The sequence below is a fragment of the Melanostigma gelatinosum genome (genome assembly GCF_949748355.1).
Source record: "Melanostigma gelatinosum genome assembly, chromosome: 18".
Lineage (NCBI taxonomy): Eukaryota > Metazoa > Chordata > Actinopteri > Perciformes > Zoarcidae > Melanostigma > Melanostigma gelatinosum.
Window position 1 is genome coordinate 922,996 of NC_136651.1, and position 20,430 is coordinate 943,425.

The 20,430-nt window shown below is 40.7% G+C and overlaps 1 protein-coding gene across 3 annotated transcripts in view; it reads left to right on the plus strand.

The window, feature by feature from the left end:
- The window catches only part of LOC306792713 (myocyte-specific enhancer factor 2C-like), a 21,429-nt gene extending 999 nt beyond the window's left edge, over positions 1-20,430 (plus strand). The window contains exons 2-12 of one of the 3 annotated variants that reach the window (XM_079289996.1): positions 1,962-2,048; positions 2,222-2,349; positions 4,659-4,836; positions 6,693-6,896; positions 14,258-14,401; positions 14,515-14,695; positions 14,783-14,827; positions 15,109-15,248; positions 17,486-17,615; positions 18,270-18,393; positions 18,485-20,430. In XM_079289996.1, the coding sequence (XP_079146122.1) occupies positions 4,783-4,836; positions 6,693-6,896; positions 14,258-14,401; positions 14,515-14,695; positions 14,783-14,827; positions 15,109-15,248; positions 17,486-17,615; positions 18,270-18,393; positions 18,485-18,806 (1,344 nt within the window). In that variant the 5' untranslated portion in view covers positions 1,962-2,048; positions 2,222-2,349; positions 4,659-4,782 and the 3' untranslated portion in view covers positions 18,807-20,430. The remainder of the gene's footprint in view (positions 1-1,961; positions 2,049-2,221; positions 2,350-4,658; positions 4,837-6,692; positions 6,897-14,257; positions 14,402-14,514; positions 14,696-14,782; positions 14,828-15,108; positions 15,249-17,485; positions 17,616-18,269; positions 18,394-18,484) is intronic. The other 2 variants (XM_079289998.1, XM_079289997.1) reach the window with 2 other exon arrangements.

The window sequence follows — 20,430 nt, forward strand, 5'->3', positions numbered from 1 at the left end:
GTAGTTATGAAAATATAGAAATAGTCGTCAAATATTTGTCAAATCAATTTAAAACGTGTTTTCTGAACTTGAGTTTTTTTGCAGCGTGACTTTGAAGTGTGGACTCATTATTGAAGCTAAATGTATCTGAATGTATCATTTTAAATGCTCATTCTAATTTCAGATTTAAAAAAATATGTTTACAATTTAAGGAAAAAAACAATTGCCAAACTCATTTTCATGTTTAATTTGCATAAAGCTTTCTATGCACATGAACAGTAATAACATCATGGTACTCTGTTCTCTACCTGTTCAGGTACTCTGTTCACTACCTGTTCAGGTACTCTGTTCACTACCTGTTCAGGTACTCTGTTCTCTACCTGCTCAGGTACTCTGTTCTCTACCTGTTCAGGTACTCTGTTCTCTACCTGCTCAGGTACTGTGTTCTCTACCTGTTCAGGTACTCTGTTCTCTACCTGCTCAGGTACTCTGTTCTCTACCTGCTCAGGTACTCTGTTCTCTACCTGTTCAGGTACTCTGTTCTCTACCTGTTCAGGTACTCTGTTCTCTACCTGTTCAGGTACTCTGTTCTCTACCTGTTCAGGTATTCTGTTATCTACCTGCTCAGGTACTCTGTTCTCTACCTGCTCAGGTACTCTGTTCTCTACCTGTTCAGGTACTCTGTTCTCTACCTGTTCAGGTACTCTGTTCTCTACCTGTTCAGGTACTCTGTTCTCTACCTGTTCAGGTACTCTGTTCACTACCTGTTCAGGTACTGTTCTCTACCTGCTCAGGTACTCTGTTCACTACCTGTTCAGGTACTCTGTTCACTACCTGTTCAGGTACTCTGTTCACTACCTGTTCAGGTACTCTGTTCACTACCTGTTCAGGTACTCTGTTCTCTACCTGTTCAGGTACTGTTCTCTACCTGCTCAGGTACTCTGTTCACTACCTGTTCAGGTACTCTGTTCACTACCTGTTCAGGTACTCTGTTCACTACCTGTTCAGGTACTCTGTTCACTACCTGTTCAGGTACTCTGTTCTCTACCTGTTCAGGTGCTCTGTTCTCTACCTGTTCAGGTACTCTGTTCACTACCTGTTCAGGTACTGTTCTCTACCTGCTCAGGTACTCTGTTCTCTACCTGTTCAGGTACTCTGTTCTCTACCTGCTCAGGTACTCTGTTATCTACCTGTTCAGGTACTCTGTTCTCTACCTGTTCAGGTACTCTGTTATCTACCTGTTCAGGTACTCTGTTCACTACCTGTTCAGGTACTGTTCTCTACCTGCTCAGGTACTCTGTTCTCTACCTGTTCAGGTACTCTGTTCTCTACCTGCTCAGGTACTCTGTTATCTACCTGTTCAGGTACTCTGTTCTCTACCTGCTCAGGTACTCTGTTCACTACCTGTTCAGGTACTGTTCTCTACCTGCTCAGGTACTCTGTTCTCTACCTGTTCAGGTACTCTGTTCTCTACCTGTTCAGGTACTCTGTTATCTACCTGTTCAGGTACTCTGTTCTCTGTTCACTCTGTACAACGTGTTTCAGCACCAATGCAGACAATAACAAGATAAAAACATAATGAAATATAATGTAAAGCTATGATAACAGTAATAGTCGTAAAACAGCAGGAAATATTTTTTTTGAAATAATTGTAAAAGCATAATTGCTAAAGTTTAATTGTCGACAGCTTCAGTTTTGGTTCCAAATGTGAATATTTGCATTTTTAAATGTTACTTTGATCCGATGTGTGGATGAAGCGTCGTATCGTCCACTGAGAGGCAGCAGTGCACCTGATCTCTGCAGTCAACACTGAGCACTGGCCTCAGTCCGCAGACCTGTTGAAAACACCTCAAACTAAAATCATTTCAATCCACAAAAACATATGAATCATGTGTTTCTCACCAATTCACTGCTTCTTTTCTTCTATTTCCTGTGTGTGTTTGATGATGATGATGATGATGATTCCGCCTCTCGACGTCCAGGTGCTTGCTGAGGAGCCTTAGAAGTGCGCGTGCTGCACGAGACTGAACCGCTGGACGGAGACACGCAGAGAAAAGTCACGCGGAGAGGTGAGCTTCAATCTGTGTGTGTGTGCGTGCGTGCGTGACAACAGGAAACACACCGCGGATCCTCTCCTCCCGATCAGAAGTCTTCAGAAGAAGCTCTTTGTTTCTCGGGAGAACTTTACTCTCTCTCCGCTCCGCCTGGTTCGTTTTCACGGGTCGGTTTTGTCGTTTGTCAGCCCGGAGCTGGAGCTCTGTCTACGGGCGGACCGGTCCCCTCGAGCCGGCTGGAGGCTGCTGAAGACGGGCTGAACTTCTGGTGTCGCGGTGCCACGTGAGGAACAAAAGCACGTCACAGCAACACTCGGTAAGAAGAAGCTCATGTTGGAGTGGAGCACGTTTCTCCTCCGGGATGTTTCTCATTATTATTATGATGATTATAGTTGTTGTTCATATTAATAAATGCACCAGTATGCTTCAGTGTAGCGTCATATCGACACTTAAAAGGAGTTTGAGGAGAATTCAACCCTTCAGGGCTGGATTTAACATTTCCGGGGCCCCATGAGAACCCAGACACGGGGCCCCTTGTGCCTCCAGGCGTCTCCTGAATCTGGATATTTTACATTGTTTGAGTAACAGCAGTGACTTCAACACAAAACAATGCAGAAACCTGTACAGTCTCAATAACATGCTGCACATGTAATAGAATATAATTCAAAGTTACAATAACAGTAATATTTGTGAAACAGCAGCGAATAAACTGTCGATTTTAAAGCAAAAATACCAACGATTTAGTGGCTGCAGCTTCAGTTTTGGTCCTAAATGTGAATATTTGCATTTTAAAACGTGAAAGAGACTTTTATTAATATTCTTCTGTTCTGAGCCCGTCAGACTGGATGTGTGTGCATGTGAGATGTTTAACATTATGTTAGCAACAGCGACGTTCTCTTGTCTTTAAGTTTGACTTTGAGCTGCTGAATATAAAACGTCTGGAATCTGACAGAATGAATGAAAGTCGTCAGGAGAGCAAGATCCTGTAAAAGTCATCAAATACGCTGCACGACACGTTTCCTTCGCCTGTTTGAGGTTCTGCACACATGCACAACTACCACTGGACCCCTTCACACGGGAAGTCAAGTTGGACATGAAGCGGATGAATCTGCGTCGATGCATGTCGATCAGAGATCATCACGACTTCATATGTTCCACGTCTGTGCATTCATATCTGAGTTGTGAGGAACGCAGCGTCATTCACTCATTCATTCACTCACTCACTGATTGATTGATTGATTGATTGATTCACTCACTCACTCGCTCATTCATTCATTCATTCATTGAGTCATTCATTCATTCATTCATTCATTCATTCATTCATTCATTCATTCATTCATTGATACCTTCATGTCTATTTGTTGCGCTGGTTTAGTTTTCGACTCATCGTCCACTTCGCTGCTGTGGGATGAATAAAGTATAATCTCATAATATATATTCTCATGACTTCAGTTACAAATAAAAGTATTTCTAAAGTTGAGTTAATTTCCAGACAAAATTACGGCTGCTTTCTCTTCGTGTTGTTGTGTTTCGGGGGTAAAAAGTTCATCGTTTCTCATTCCTGCAGCTTCACACCGAGTCTATAAATACTCGGGAGGAAAACATGGAGCTTTAAGTCTCCAGACGTTTTCATTGTTTTATGTAACGATCTCGTTCCTCAAACGTCTCGTTGGGCCTAAAATCCCCTTTTCTTTCTGAGTGTGTTCTAAATTTAAACCTGCTGCAGTTTCTTGTTTCTTGTTTTTCTGCAGCGACGCATTAAATCAGCGTCAGCGTGACTCAGACGTTCTTCTCCGGCCTCAGAGTTGATCAAAGAAGCTCTCTGTTCGTATTCACGCTTTCTTTAATGTCGGAAAGCAGTCGCAGCATCTGCTGCTTGTTTTCTGGATTCATCGATTTGTTCTCTCGTCTGTTAAAATGACAGTACTATGGTACTCTTGTATGTACTATAGTTTACAGAAAGCCGGTTACAGAATGTTGATGAATGAAATGGATATTGCTGAACAAATATTTCCATAAATATCTTAAAATATGAGGTTTGTTTTGTTCGATTCAAGAGGAAATCGATCTAAAAAATACCCCAAAAATGTGACGTTCCAGCCTCTCAGACGTGAGGATTCAGTTTTTCCTGCTTTTACTTCAAAGTTAACTGAATATTTTTTTTTTTTTTTGGACTTTGGTCGAACAAAACAAAACTTTTATGACTCTGACTCCGATAAAACAGACCAAATAATCTGTCATTTGTTGCTGCCTTTAGTTTTATATGATGAAATTCTTCATAACTCTCTTCTTCTTCGTCGCCCCCTGGTGGTCACTGGAGAGAATGCCGCTTTAACGCGTGACAGTCGAACAGTCTGTGGCTCCGCCCACAGAGACCTTTTCTCTGTCGAGCGGTAAAAACAAAACTCCGGCCGTCAAATGTGGTTTTCTGAAAAAAAAACTCCAGATGTTTTTTTTTGTGATGGAGTTGAAATCATCACTCTTATTATTTGCATCGTGACTGAGTGGTGGTTTCACTTCCTCCTGGTGGTTTCACCCCCCCCCCCCGTGTGTGTGTGTGTGTGTGTGTGTGTGTGTGTGTGTTTGACTGGGATTGATGCATTTAACATTAATGTTTGTGTTTAGTTTTAAAAGGAGTTTTGGGATTGAAAAGTGTAAAAACTGTGAGGACTTGGAAGTCGAACAAAAGAAGCAGAGAAGAAGAAGACGTTTGTGAAGAAGAAGGACAAACGACAAATAAAAAGCCAAGATGGGGAGGAAAAAGATTCAGATAGCTCGGATTATGGACGAACGAAACCGACATGTAAGTAATCTGGTCTGTTGATCTCGTCTGAACATATTTATGCTCAAAGAAAAACAAAATCAGTGAAATGAACTGTGAGACACTGAATTATTACATTTAGTACGAATTTGGCAATTTGGCCCACGGCGGCTTTCAAATGGCCGACGTCTCTATTTGTTAAAGTTTGTGTCCAAATGTGATTTAAAGTGAAACACGGTGGAGCTGCAGAGACGTCCTGGTCTACACATCCATAAGGAAACATCACTTCATAATCCGTTTAATATCTTCTGAGAATAACAACGTGAATAGTTTGATTTGTTCCTCACGCAGCTCATTCATTAAGATGCAGCCAGAGACGAAACCTTTCAACTGAAATATCTTTATTTCCTGTAAATACGTTTGAACAAAGCGTCCAAATGACATAAATCCACAAACACAACAGGACTCGCTGTACGTTCTCAAACTGCTGATGTCATGTGACGCTCACAAGAGGAGATGACGAACTGAGCAATGAGCACACACACACCTTTTACCGGGGGGGGTTCCTCTCTTCCTGTTTTGACAGGAAGTGGAGGCACATATGCTTCCTGACCCCCCCCCCCCCCCCGACCTCGTCACTGGACTGTCTGTATATTTATGTGTAGTTTTGTTTATAAGTTTAAAGACATATTGGCATATTGACATATTGGAACAATATCACTAAAAATAGGTCCAACAAACCAACGAGCGATCACAGAATCAGTCAAACGTTTAAAGATAATTAAACTTCTTCAACAGAGAAAATCAAAAGTGAAAAGTAAGATTTAGTTGTAAACCTCGGACCGACTTCCTGCTTCAACTTTGACCTACAACTCTTGAGCAATTATTATTACCAACAATCATGTTTCAGTTTGACCTTTCAAAATAAAGGAACCAACACATCAGCACAGCAGCAGCCCATTGGTTTCCATTCTGTTCCAGTTAAGTATCGAAAATCAATTAGCGAGCTCTTGAAGCTTCCATGAGCCGTGTGATCCATCAGGCTGAACATCAAGTGCATTTACGTTCATTATTCATGTGCGGTGATGCCGTTTGAGTGCAGATTGATTTTTAAACTGTCTGCACGGCGTCGCTTCATGTTTGTACTGAAACGAACGGATGGAAGAAAACAAAACACACCGAGTTCACAGAAAGTAGTCCTGAGAGTCCTCCGCCATGCCAGCAGCGCTGTGACACTGCATTTAGGCTAAGCTACATGCTAACATGCTGATGTGTAGCAAGTGTAATGTTCACTACATCTTAGTTTAGCAGGTTAGCATGCTACCGTTAGCTAAATACCAGTAAACACAAAGAACAGTATTGGAATAAACCATATGCTGATGATGGCGCTCTAAAGGTCAGAGAATATGAGTAATATGCATGAGGATATTAGTGTATTAGTCAAAGTTATCACAGTTCATCCTCTGGGGAACATGAACATCTGTCCCAAATGTCATGACAGTAAGTTCTGTAACTGTCGAAGGAGACTCTTAAAAACCATCAATGTGGTCAGAGCAAAAGTCCAGACGGTCCCAGAAGTCAGTACTTCATCCTCTGGGGAACAGGAATGTCAAAATGTCATGTTAATCCATTCAGTAGTTGTTGAGATATTTCCGTCGTATTCATATTAGATATAACAGGAAAGTTCAGAGGATCACCAACTACAGCAGGGTTCATCCTCTGAGGAGCATGCATGCCAATCATCCAACAGTTGCTGCGTAATTTGGATGAAACAACCGCATTAGAATAGTTTATTAAACATACGATGTTAATGTTATGCTCCGGAACGTCCCTTTTTATCCGCTCTAAATCCACAGATAAAATAAAATGTCTTGATTTCCTCCGTTCTTTGTCTCCAGGTGACGTTCACCAAGCGTAAGTTCGGCCTGATGAAGAAGGCCTACGAGCTGAGCGTGCTGTGCGACTGTGAGATCGCCCTCATCATCTTCAACAGCACCAACAAGCTGTTCCAGTACGCCAGCACCGACATGGACAAAGTACTGCTGAAGTACACGGAGTACAACGAGCCGCACGAGAGCCGGACCAACGCCGACATCGTGGACGTGAGTCACGCAGCTATATATATATATATATATATATATATATATATATATATATATATATATATATATAAAAACAGTTAAATATCTTTGAAATTGCGATTATTTTTTAGACGTTTCATAAAGAAAGCAGCGATTAGCCGCAGAGCTGACTGTGTGTGTGTGACCCTGGTTCTGACTTATGTAACGTTAGAGGGACCCAACGGCAGGTGCAGGTGTCTCTGGTCGCATGTAAACTCCACCTGTAAAGGTCTGCTCAGCTCAGCGAGTCACGAGGTCGACTTCAAGCCGTCAAAAGTCACCGAGCCGGCTGGAAGAAACGAGTTTCAACGTTAAAAATATGTTTCTGTATTTGAGATATTTTGTCTAATAATTAACAATCAACAACACAAACACAAAAGCAGAGAAACTAACTTCCTGTTATGAAGAACATCGCTGTGTGTCCGTGGCTCACCTGTGCACACGGACACACCTGAGTCGTTGCGCCCCCCCTCCCTGAGATTAAAGTGCAACATTTTTAATTAAAAAAATTCACAAATGTGCAAGAAAAAAAATTGTATTTGCTCTGAAATTAAATATTTACAAGAAAATATTCACTCAGGAAAAAAAACTCCGGAAAGGACCTTGAGTTTCTGGTTTGTTCCTCACTGTATGTGTGTGTGTGTAGGTGTTTCTGTATGTGTGTGTGTGTGTCTGTGTGTGTGTGACTGAGAACAACAGCTGGTTAGGTGCTGGTATGTGTTTGTTTAGCTTGAGAGCGAGCCAGCTAGCTGTTTCCACCTGATCCAAGTCTTTATGCTAAGCTAAATGCTAAATATAAGATACGGTAGAACTTTATTTATCGTGAAGGAAATTCTTGCGCCAGAGTTTCATGAAGGATTACAATAAAAATATAAACATGTATGAACAACAGAATTTGCCGATTCATTTCTTAAAATGTCAGAAAATAGTAAAATATCACACTTTCCTGAAAACTAAGCAGATGTTTTATACAACAAAGAACTACAAAGAGATTCACTGTAGCATCACATAAGAACAAAGGAAACGTCTTCTACACACAATTCCTTCTTAAGCGTCTGATGATGAATATTCTCTTCATATTTGTATTCATTATACGTCTCATATGTTCTGCAGATAATCGTTTGCTTTTATTACCTTCTGATTCTTTTCTTCGTTGTTTTGTCTCAACAGTAAAACCGTTTCCATGACGTCGTTGACTCATGAGTAACATTCTGAAACGTTCCATCTGATCAGCTGTTAGTTGTTTTACTTGAGTATTTTCTGCTGACGCTTTAGTTTCTTTATATTCATATTTTTGTGCTCAGAGTTTTTAAAAGCTGATATTTAGTTATGAATTAAAGTCCAGCGGAGACGACTCATCTTTTCTTTTTTGTTTCCCCTCATGTGGCGGGTTGGCGTGTGTGTGACTGTGGTTTGTGTGTGTGTGTGTGTGTGTGCGTGTGTGTGTATAACCATCAGTGTATTGTAGGTGTTGGTTCAGCCTGGGAACCTTTCTGCTATTTATAAAGCGGAGGAGTTCTGCATTCCTCACTTTTACTCCGTTAACCTTATTTTTGCTTTGGCCTGTTCTGTGGTATGTGTGTGTGTGTGTTGTATCAGATTAGAAACAGATTTTCAATAAAGCGCACACACACACACACACACACTCTCTGACGCTCACATGTGCTCTCATAGTCGGTCAGTTCCTTTGTGTTGGCTGAGATCCCTCCCAGCTAAATGACTGGAAACCGGTCGTGGTCTAAAAATAACCCGGTACACAGCTAAGAATAGCCATGACGGCTGTGTGTGTGTGTGTGTGTGTGTGTGTGTGGAGGAAAATAAGGAGAAGCAACTTCTCATTGGTCTTATTTCACCACAGCCTCCTTCATCACCAGTCTGACCCGCTCAATGTGTGCCTCTCCACAGAGGAGGAGGAGGAGATGTATCTTCATCATCATTTAAAAAGAGAAGTTTAACCCTCAAACCTCATGCAGCTTTTCTCTCTGTGGTCTTGATTTTCCCTTCAAAATAAAAGTCCTGCTCCTCCATAGAAACAGAACCATGATGAGTAGAAGTAGAGAGAACTAGAATGCGTCTTTAGTGCAGAATAACAGTTACAACTGTGTTATAACTGTTATTCTACATTAAAAGAAGAAAAACACAAGTATAATTTAAATAAGAGCTTCTCATGCTACCTGAGAGTTGGTAGAGTGTTAAAGCTGCATGTCTCACATACACTGGTGCACACATCACATCTTCTAATGTGGAAGAGGAGGAAGAGACCAGTTTCAGGAAGTGAAACTGAAAAAATAAATAACTACATCTATGGAAAAGAAAAGCAGAGAGGTGTAGGAGGAGGAGGGAGGGCTGATATTATGGCCTCCTCCTCAGCTGCCCCCCCCCCCCCCGCATTAAGCTGTTCAAACCACCTGCCACCCCGACACACACATTCACACATTCCAGTGGTTCAGAGTAACTTAAGAATATGTACTCAAGTACTTCTCCTTCAGTAGTTTGGAAGTATTTAAGAGGAAACTTCTACTCTGCAGAGTGGACGCTTTGTGCTCGAGAACAGTTCCCTTTGAACTCGAGTATTTCATCCGAGTGGCTGAACAATATGTCGCTGAGCTGTTTCATGATTACGATTTAAATATGATTATCTTTAAAGTGTGTAGACGAGTTCTACCCCGTGTTGAGACCATCAGAGTATCAGACGTGTTTAAAACACGACTGCAGCTGAATACATATTTTAGGGTTTTATCATTTTGATTGTTAAACTTTTATCACATCTTTATTTTCTTACATGTCACCTTCTCCTTGTTTCTGATGTCTTATTGGCTCATTTACTGACGATTCTTTATTTAATGTGAAAAGCGGTTTAGCCAACAAATAAAGTTTTTTCTCCATAGTTTCTCTCTCCTCTCCTCTTTGTTATCTCTTTGCTATTTCTTTGTTATCTCTTTGTTATCTCTTTATCTTTGTCATCTCTTTATCTCTTTATCTCTTTGTCATCTCTTTATCTCTTTGTTGTCTCTTTGTTATCTCTTTATCTCGTTGTCATCTCTTTGCTATCTCGTTGTCATCTCTTTGTTATATCTTTGTCTCTTTGTTATCTCTTTATCTCTTTGTTATCGCTTTATCTCTTTGTTATCTCTGTTATCTCTTTATCTCTTTGTTATCTCTTCATCTCTTTGTCATCTCTTTATCTCTTTGTCGTCTCTTTGTTATCTCTTTCTCTTTATTATCTCTTTATCTCTTTTTTATCTCTTTATATCTTTGATATCTCTTTGTTATCTCTTTGTTATCTCTTTATCTCATTGTCATCTCTTTGCTATCTCTTTGTCATCTCTTTATCTCTTTGTCATGTCTTTGTTAACTCTTTGTTATCTCTTTGTTATCTCTTTGTCATCTCTTTATCTCTTTATCTTTGTCATCTCTTTATCTCTTTGTTGTCTCTTTGTTATCTCTTTGTTGTCTTTGTTATCTCTTTATCTCTTTGTCATCTCTTTGTTATCTCTTTGTTATCTCTTTGTCGTCTCTTGATCTCTTTGTTGTCTCTTTGTTGTCTCTTTGTCATCTCTTTGCTATCTCTTTGTCATCTCTTTGTTATCTCTTTATCTCTTTGTCTCTTTGTTGTCTCTTTGTTGTCTCTTTGTTATCTCTTTGGTATCTCTTTATCTCTTATCTCTTTGCTATCTCTTTGTCATCTCTTTGCTCTCTCTTTGTCATCTCTTTATCTCTTTGTTATCTCTTTGTTATCTCTTTGTTGTCTCTTTGTTATCTCTTTATCATCTCTTGATCTCTTTGTTGTCTCTTTGTTGTCTCTTTGTTATCTCTTTATCTCTTTGTCATCTCTTTATCTCTTTGTCATCTCTTAGTTATCTCTTTATCTCTTTGCCATCTCTTAGTTATCTCTTTGTCATCTCTTTGTTATCTCTTAGTTATCTCTTTGTCATCTCTTTATCTCTTTGTCATCTCTTAGTTATCTCTTTGTCATCTCTTTATCTCTTTGTCATCTCTTAGTTATCTCTTTGTCATCTCTTTATCTCTTTGTCATCTCTTAGTTATCTCTTTGTCATCTCTTTATCATCTCTTAGTTATCTCTTTGTCATCTCTTTATCTCTTTGTCATCTCTTAGTTATCTCTTTGTCATCTCTTTATCTCTTTGTCATCTCTTAGTTATCTCTTTGTCATCTCTTAGTTATCTCTTTGTCATCTCTTAGTTATCTCTTTGTCATCTCTTTATCTCTTTGTCATCTCTTAGTTATCTCTTTGTCATCTCTTTATCTCTTTGTCATCTCTTAGTTATCTCTTTGTTATCTCTTTATCTCTTTGTCATCTCTTAGTTATCTCTTTGTTATCTCTTTATCTCTTTGTCATCTCTTAGTTATCTCTTTGTCATCTCTTTATCTCTTTGTCATCTCTTAGTTATCTCTTTGTCATCTCTTTATCTCTTTGTCATCTCTTAGTTATCTCTTTGTCATCTCTTTATCTCTTTGTCATCTCTTAGTTATCTCTTTGTTATCTCTTTATCTCTTTGTCATCTCTTAGTTATCTCTTTGTCATCTCTTTATCTCTTTGTCATCTCTTAGTTATCTCTTTGTTATCTCTTTATCTCTTTGTCATCTCTTAGTTATCTCTTTGTCATCTCTTAGTTATCTCTTTGTCATCTCTTTATCTCTTTGTCATCTCTTAGTTATCTCTTTGTCATCTCTTTATCTCTTTGTCATCTCTTAGTTATCTCTTTGTCATCTCTTTATCTCTTTGTCATCTCTTAGTTATCTCTTTGTCATCTCTTTATCTCTTTGTCATCTCTTAGTTATCTCTTTGTCATCTCTTTGTCTCTTTGTCATCTCTTAGTTATCTCTTTGTTATCTCTTTATCTCTTTGTCATCTCTTAGTTATCTCTTTGTCATCTCTTTATCTCTTTGTCATCTCTTAGTTATCTCTTTGTCATCTCTTTATCTCTTTGTCATCTCTTAGTTATCTCTTTGTTATCTCTTTATCTCTTTGTCATCTCTTAGTTATCTCTTTGTCATCTCTTTATCTCTTTGTCATCTCTTAGTTATCTCTTTGTTATCTCTTTATCTCTTTGTCATCTCTTAGTTATCTCTTTGTCATCTCTTAGTTATCTCTTTGTCATCTCTTTATCTCTTTGTCATCTCTTAGTTATCTCTTTGTCATCTCTTTATCTCTTTGTCATCTCTTAGTTATCTCTTTGTCATCTCTTTATCTCTTTGTCATCTCTTAGTTATCTCTTTGTCATCTCTTTATCTCTTTGTCATCTCTTAGTTATCTCTTTGTCATCTCTTTGTTATCTCTTTACTTTGCAGCGTCAGCGCCGTGCTTCACTCTCAGAGAACCGTTCACTGCAGCTAACAGCAGAGCGTCTCAGTGAACACAGAGCAGCATTTAGCCGCTAAAGAGGAGGTGGAGACCAAAGACAGAGCAAACAGAGAGAGAATATCAGACTCTATCTTGTCTCTATGTTACAAAGGATATCACAGTTTTATTCCAGTTCGTCACAGGTTCTTCGAACTTAACGTCACCAGAGAAGAAGAAGGTGGTGGAGAACAAACCGGAGTCTAAAGAGAGGGAATACTGGACTTACATTCATCAGGACTCACGAGTGATTCGTCATGTTGATCAGCAGATAAAGTTCAACGTATCGACTCGACCATCAGTCAATGTTTAAAACAGAGAAGTTGTTAAAGGAATTATTGAAATAGTTATTTTCTTTCCTTGGCTACATTTAACTTCCAGAGACCGGCTGTTCTTCTTATTTTATTGAAAAAGGAAGGTGTGTGTGTGTGTGTGTGTGTGTGTGTGTGTGTGTGTGTGTGTGTGTGTGTGTGCGTGTGTGCGCGTGCTGCAGTGGGTTTAACGTTTTAATAGACGAGCCAGATTGACAGATTGTGAGGGAGTGACGAGAAACGCTGCGGAGCAAAAAAATAGCCTTCTATGGCCATCGGTCCGGGAGCTCCGCTAGTATTGGTGGTAGCTGCCCCCCCCCCCCCCCCACCCCCCCCCCCCCCCCAAACAGGTGGACATGACTGGGATGAGTGGGATAGCTGCACTGGGCCAACCGCTGAGCTGTGTGTGTGTGTGTGTGTGTGTGTGTGTGTGTGTGTGTGTGTGTGTGTGTGTGTGTGTGGGGGTGGTTTGGCTCTCAGTCGTCTGCTTCAGCACTTCACAGCCCATTAGTCCAGTCTGTCACTGCAACACACACACACACACACACACACACACACACACACACACACGGTGGTGGAAGAAGTTCTTGGATCTTATACTTCAGGAGAAGCAGTAATACTACAGTGTAATCATACTATATTTAAGTAATAGTATATGTTTAAAATCTTAAGCAACGGTAAAAGTTTCATCATCAACATATCTTCAAAGTACTGAAAGTAGAAGTACTCATTCTGCAGAGTAGTATATTCTGTTATGATGATGTGTTCATCAGCTCATTTCGCTGACTTCATATACTGCTGGTACTTTAATGTATATTAATACATTATTTATTATTGATTGTATTTTGTATCAATAATCAGAATCTGCAAAGTAACTAAAGTTATTAATATTTCCCTCTGAGACGTGTAGAAGTAGCAGAAATTAGAAATACTCCGTCACATCTTGAGGTATTTGTACTTCCCTAAGTACTTGAGTTGATGTGTGGTCACACGGCGCCCTCCTGTGGTGGGACCAGACATATCTAATCTGTAAACAGAGTTCTGCTCTAATGAGTATCGCTGTATTAGCATCAAAATACACTGATCAGAAGTAAAAGTACACAAGAATCAGAATAGTACATATTGTTTTATTGTATCATAACTATTGATGCATTAATGTGTTCATTACTTTAGCTGGAGCTCATTTTAATGACTTTGTAAATCTGTTTAAATCTGTTTTATTAGCTGATTATATTTAGTTTTAACAATCTGAATAAAGTTATTAAATAAATGCAGTAAAAAGTACAAACATTAAATGGAGGGAAAAGTACCGTAACATTGTAGTAATTGTACTCCAGTAGAGTATTTAAGTACTTCATGTATTTCCTCTTTTTATCAGAGTAACTCGTTGTTTTGTGATGTATTTTAATGCAGTTATACTTTAATATTTATATTACCTCATAGTAAAACATGACGTCTACATCATGTGTTTATTGATTGTTTATATTTATGATTTATTACTGAAGTTATTGAACAATCTGCTGAATGTTTCTTTCTAAAGAAACATTCATCTTTGACGCGGTTGCATAAACGTTGCTCTGAACGGACTCCTTGTTTCCGCTCTACAGCCAATAAACACAGTTTGTGTGTTATGATTTATTAATGCTTCACTCATCCGGACGTTTCTTTCAGACGCTGCGTAAAAAAGGTTTGAGCGGCTGCGACAGCCCCGACATCGAGGCCGACGACTCGACGGGTCAGAGCCCCGAGTCAGACGATAAGTACCGAAAGATCAACGAGGACATCGACCTGATGATCAACAGACAGAGGATCTGTGTACGTTTACTTTATATATATGTGTGTGTGTGTGTGTGTGTGTGTGTGTGTGTGTGTGTGTGTGTGTGTGTGTGTGTGTATATACAGCCCACTGACTGACCCGCCTCCTCCAGCAGGGTCTGGTTCCCTCCAGCTACGACATGCCGGCCGGGGCTCCCGGTGGTCTGCTGTACTCCCACCCTGGGATCAGCTGTGGGCTGGGGAACCACAACCTGCTGCCCCTCCCCCACTCACACGCCTCCCTGCAGAGGAACGGCATGTCGCCTCAGAGGCCCTCCAGCACCGGGAACGCAGGTGAGGAGCGATATGAACGTTATTGACGTGTGAAGTAATCAGAAGAGGATGAGTTTGATTAGTGAATATTGTTTTCCGTGTCTGTAGGACTGATGGGCTCAGAGCTGCTGACTGCTGTGGGCTCCAGTGTGGGTAAGACTCACCTTTACCATTATTATTATTATTATTATTATTATTATTATTATTATTATTATTATTAATCAGGAGCTGGAGACCAGCTACCTGTTCAGCATCTCATCTGATATTAAAGCTGGTATTTAATCCCACACTGTGTTTCTTAGTTTATGATAATGTATTGAATAGTACTGTATTATTTTATGTTTTAATATTTCTACATCAATAGAATTAAATCAGGTTTTAATCCGATAAAACTGTTACGTTAGTGTTTGATGATATATTTATTATATCTGCAGGAAACGGGAGCTACGCTTCCCTCTGCTCGTCTCCGGCCTTCGGGTCTCCAGGAGGCGTGTCCAAGAACATGACGGACAAGAGTCCTCCTCCAATGAGCATGAGCCGTAAGCCCGACCTCCGGACTCTGATGCCGCCCGCCGTGAGTCCTGCTCACCTTCATCCTTCACTGTATGATGCATGTCAGTGTGTTGGTTATTAATATCACGGAGGCTCGTTGTTTCAACGCTGCGCAGTGTGAGGATTTTGATCTGATGAGTAAGTGACACAATAAGAACAATACAATACTTATTTATGGGGCAGTAGATGGGTTCATTTTATTTCATTTATTTATTCAATTTATTTATTTTATTTTATTTTTGTCTTTGGTGCAGAATAACAAACATAATCAGAGAAAATAAAAATAAAAAGCGAGTGCAGCAAAAGTCTGAAAACTTAATAAAGGAAGCTAAACAATCAAAATATGCTAAAATACTTGTATGTACAATGTCTGTTTTAAATGAATGAGTGTATTTTAGTTATATACTTTAAAAATAAGAATTGGCAAAGTCAACTGTCAAATACATGTAGTACAGTAAAAAGTACAACATGCACCTCTAAAATGTAGTTCAGAAGAAATGTTATCAAATGAAAGAAATTAAAATAGTTTAATACAAGTTTGTAGTAATTATTTCAATTTTACTAATTTGTTTTTTTCTAGATTTATTGAAATGTATAGGAAATACAAACTTCCACCCGACTTATTCATTATTATTATCATTAGTAGTATATTGTGTTTATTCATGTTGGTTTAAGGACTTTTAACTTTATTGTTCCTTCTGTGTTTTCGTGATGACATCATAGGATGTGTCATGGCTGACAGGATGTAAACAAAGCGACTCATAAACTGAAGACTTCCAGCCAATCACAGCACAGAACAGCTGTTACACATTGTATCAGTTTAAAGTGAGATTCTGAAGATACATTTACCAAAGTACTACCATTTAATGATGCTTTATACTTATATTCCACTACATCTGAGTCAATATTGTACTTTTTACTGCACTACATCTCAGAGGAAATATATATAAATGTAATATTATCAACTAACTTTGTCTGACAGCTTTAGATTTTGCATAATTCAAATACTTTGGCTGATAGTAATTACAGTGTACGAGTGAACGAGTATGAAGGAGTGAACGAGTGTGAAGGAGTGAACGAGTGTACGAGAGTGAATGCGAGAGAACGAGTGTGAAGGCGTGAACGAGTGTGAAGGCGTGAACGAGTGTACGAGTGTGAAGGAGTGAAGGAGTGTACGAGTGTGAAGGAGTGAAGGAGTGTACGAGTGTGAAGGAGTGAAGGAGTGTACGAGTGAACGAGTATGAAGGAGTGAACAAGTGTGAAGGAGTGAACGAGTGTACGAGAGTGAATGCGAGAGAACGAGTGTGAAGGCGTGAACGAGTGTGAAGGAGTGTACGAGTGAACGAGTATGAAGGAGTGAACGAGTGTGAAGGAGTGTACGAGTGAACGAGTATGAAGGAGTGAACGAGTGTGAAGGAGTGTACGAGTGAACGAGTATGAAGGAGTGAACGAGTGTGAAGGAGTGTACGAGTGAACGAGTATGAAGGAGTGAACGAGTGTGAAGGAGTGTACGAGTGAACGAGTATGAAGGAGTGAACGAGTGTGAAGGAGTGTACGAGTGAACGAGTATGAAGGAGTGAACGAGTATGAAGGAGTGTACGAGTGAACGAGTATGAAGGAGTGAACGAGTGTGAAGGAGTGAACGAGTGAACGAGTATGAAGGAGTGAACGAGTATGAAGGAGTGAACGAGTATGAAGGAGTGAACGAGTATGAAGGAGTGAACGAGTGTGAAGGAGTGTACGAGTGAACGAGTATGAAGGAGTGAACGAGTATGAAGGAGTGTACGAGTGAACGAGTATGAAGGAGTGAACGAGTGTGAAGGAGTGAACGAGTGTGAAGGAGTGTACGAGTGAACGAGTATGAAGGAGTGAACGAGTATGAAGGAGTGTACGAGTGAACGAGTATGAAGGAGTGAACGAGTATGAAGGAGTGAACGAGTGTGAAGGAGTGTACGAGTGAACGAGTATGAAGGAGTGAACGAGTATGAAGGAGTGAACGAGTGTGCGAGAGTGAATGCGAGAGAAGGAGTGTGAAGGAGTGAAGGAGTGTGAAGGAGTGTGAAGGAGTGAAGGAGTGAAGGAGTGAACGAGTATGAAGGAGTGAACGAGTGTGCGAGAGTGAATGCGAGAGAAGGAGTGTGAAGGAGTGAAGGAGTGTGAAGGAGTGTGAAGGAGTGTACGAGTGTACGAGTATGAAGGAGTGAAGGAGTGTATGAGTACGTGCAGCTGTGTAACGTTCCGTTTGTCTCGTCTTTGCAGAACCAGAGAATAAATCACTCTCAGTCGGCTCAGTCTCTGTCCTCTCCGGCCGTGTCCCTCGCTGCTCAGACTCTACCTGCACAGCTGATGGGCGGCTATCCGTCCACACTGTCCTCCTCTTACGGCACAGGTGACTACAACACGCGTACAAGTACTCTCACCACGCTGTGAAAATACTCAAACCTGCTTCCAAAGAACCTGTTGGAATCAGAAGACATCGTGCAGCTTCACCAGAAGCTCCTTCAGCTCAGACTCCAGCGTGGACCGACTTAGATCAGCTGTTCATCAGGGACCTCCAAAATAAAAGCAGAGTTTAAGTTCCTCGTAAAAATAACAACATTCTTATGACAAACTATACTCTGACTTCTCTGGACATACTGTACTTTGACTTTTTGCATAACAGTTTTTGACACACTTTATTAAATAGATGACATCATACTATACTCTGACTTTTTAATTAAAAATACTTCTTTTCATGATAATTTCTGACATTCTATGTGAGTTTTTAATGACATGTCAACATACTAAATGACTTTCATATTTTCCGACATGATGTGCTCCAACTTTGTTCAGAACATTTTTGGACATTTGTCTAACGATACTTCCATGGCACACAATGACACAATGACATGATATATTGTTTATGAAGCCTCTGATCTCCAGCTGTGCATCATATTCTCTGACATCATATGTTCGCAGCGTCGCTGGTCTTTGAGACAAAAAGTCAACGAGCTCAGAGAGACAGATCTGATGATTTATGGTTTATTCCCGTGTGTTTCCTCAGAGTTCTCACTCAGCAGCGACCTGTCCTCTCTGTCCGGGTTCGGAGGTTCTGGTCTGGGATCGGTAGCGAGCTGGCAGCAGCAGCAGATACAGAACCTACAGCACTCGGCCCTGGGACACATGGGGTGAGTATCTTTGAGATAAAAACACATCAGTATGCCATCGATCGAGGAAGCATAGAAGCTCACAGTTTAAAGTACTCCCCTCGTCCTCCAGGACTTTGTGTCAGAACTCAAACCTGAGCCTCTCCTCCGGCCACCTTCCCAACCTCCACATCAAGTCCGAGCCGGCCTCTCCTCCCGGGGACCGGAGCGTCGGCATGCTCGGCGCGGGACTCGTCGGCGGATGCCTGACCACCGCGGGCGGTTACTCTGCCGCCGGCCGCTCGCCCGGCGGCAGCGCGTCCAGCTGCGGGAGCTCGTACGAGGACGGCGAGGATCACCACGGCAACTTCCTCCTGCAGCCGCTGGCCAATCACGAGGAGCGACACAGCCCGCCGGTCAAACGGATGAGGCTCTCGGAGGGCTGGGCCACATGATGGGGGCCACATGATGGGGGCCACATGATGGGGCCCTGGCTGCAGCCAGAAGGGAGGGGGGAGTAAAAGTTACCGTATAGTGTTATTATTAATGTCATATTCTTCTTGTACCGAGTGGGTGTGTGCTATGTGTCATGGTAACGGGAGAGGGGGCGGAGTCAAAGAGTTTTATCAGAATACAGTGACGTTCTGCTGTATTCACAACATGTACTGTAGCTAGAAGTGTACACGAGAGGAAGTATTCATCAAACTGTTCAGAAGTACACTCAAGAGTGAGTATAATGAGTAAATAACTGATGTCACACATGTGCACATGTATGCAAACAGAAGAAGTCTGGTACTCTGAGCAGGCGCGCTGAGGGGAACTCGGTCCACGTCGTGTTGCAGGTTCAACATATTTGCGCACATTTATAAATATGAATGTATTGCGGGTCGGGGGGGAAAAGAGAAAGCGGTAGAGGAAGTAGAGAGAGGGGGAGGAGCTCTGGAGCGACGGAGGAGGTTCAGTGAGTGGGGAGGACGTTATTTGCAACAGGTTGCATAGAAAAGTTTCACTTGATGTGAAAACGCTTCTCAGAGTTAGAGAATCATTAGAGCCGCGTCAGCAAAAATGTGTTTTTTTTGTGAATCGCAATTCAGATAAAAGTTTGGAAGAAAAGTGAGTGAATAATAACGAGCCACCGCTGAATACGTCAATGAAACATGAAGATAATGCAAAGCAATGCCTGAAGACTCAGAATAGAGCGGATTCAATTCTTTATAAATATGACGGCTGGAAAACGACAAAACAAAAAGTTTTTGATTTCAAAAAGGTTTAAAATGAAGATTCTTAAATTCCACATTTGACATCAAATCAAACTTAAACAGCTGTACTTCTGTACGGTTATGTAAAGACATACGATAATCATAATTTCACATAACTGGCTTTAACTTCAACGTGTCCGCGTGACGTATTTTAGTATTCAGTCACGTTTCATAACTTATTCATTCTCATGTCTTTGTTTGCTTCCATACAAACTAAACCTGCGTTCTTGTCGTCTGAACTCTGAGTGATGAATAAATGTCACTCATGGCCTTGTTATGCACGGAGACAAGGCTAGCTGTTAGCTTAGCACAGCAGTCAGAAAAGCCATATCCAACAGGACAGAGATGCTTTATATCGTGTTATGATTTTTGAATTCTTTATTATATCAAATTGATATTCTTCGACGTCTGCAGCTCTATTTAATAAGATAACAGTAATATAAGGAAGTTTTGAATAATTTGTGCCTTGTACCTAAAACTGGCTGTAACACCCCGCCACAATAAGAGCCTGCTCTTATTAAGTGAACCCGACTGAGTTTAACAAAGCTGAGGGACGTCAGAGCCCGGAGCTCGTCCTCAGGCGTAAACTAACCAAGCTGTGTATCGTGTTTTTTGGGTTTATTTTAGTAACTGCCTGGACTTGTACCTCAGAGCCCCCCCCCCCCCCCAGATTGTTAGCGGCATAAGCTGGCCTTCTGTCGCCACCTGGAGACAAAGTCAGAGATCATGTACATGTACATCAACTCCCTCACAGAGATGTGAAAGTATTTGTATTTTGCAGAAAAATATACAAAAATAAAAACAGGCTCTGTTACAATGA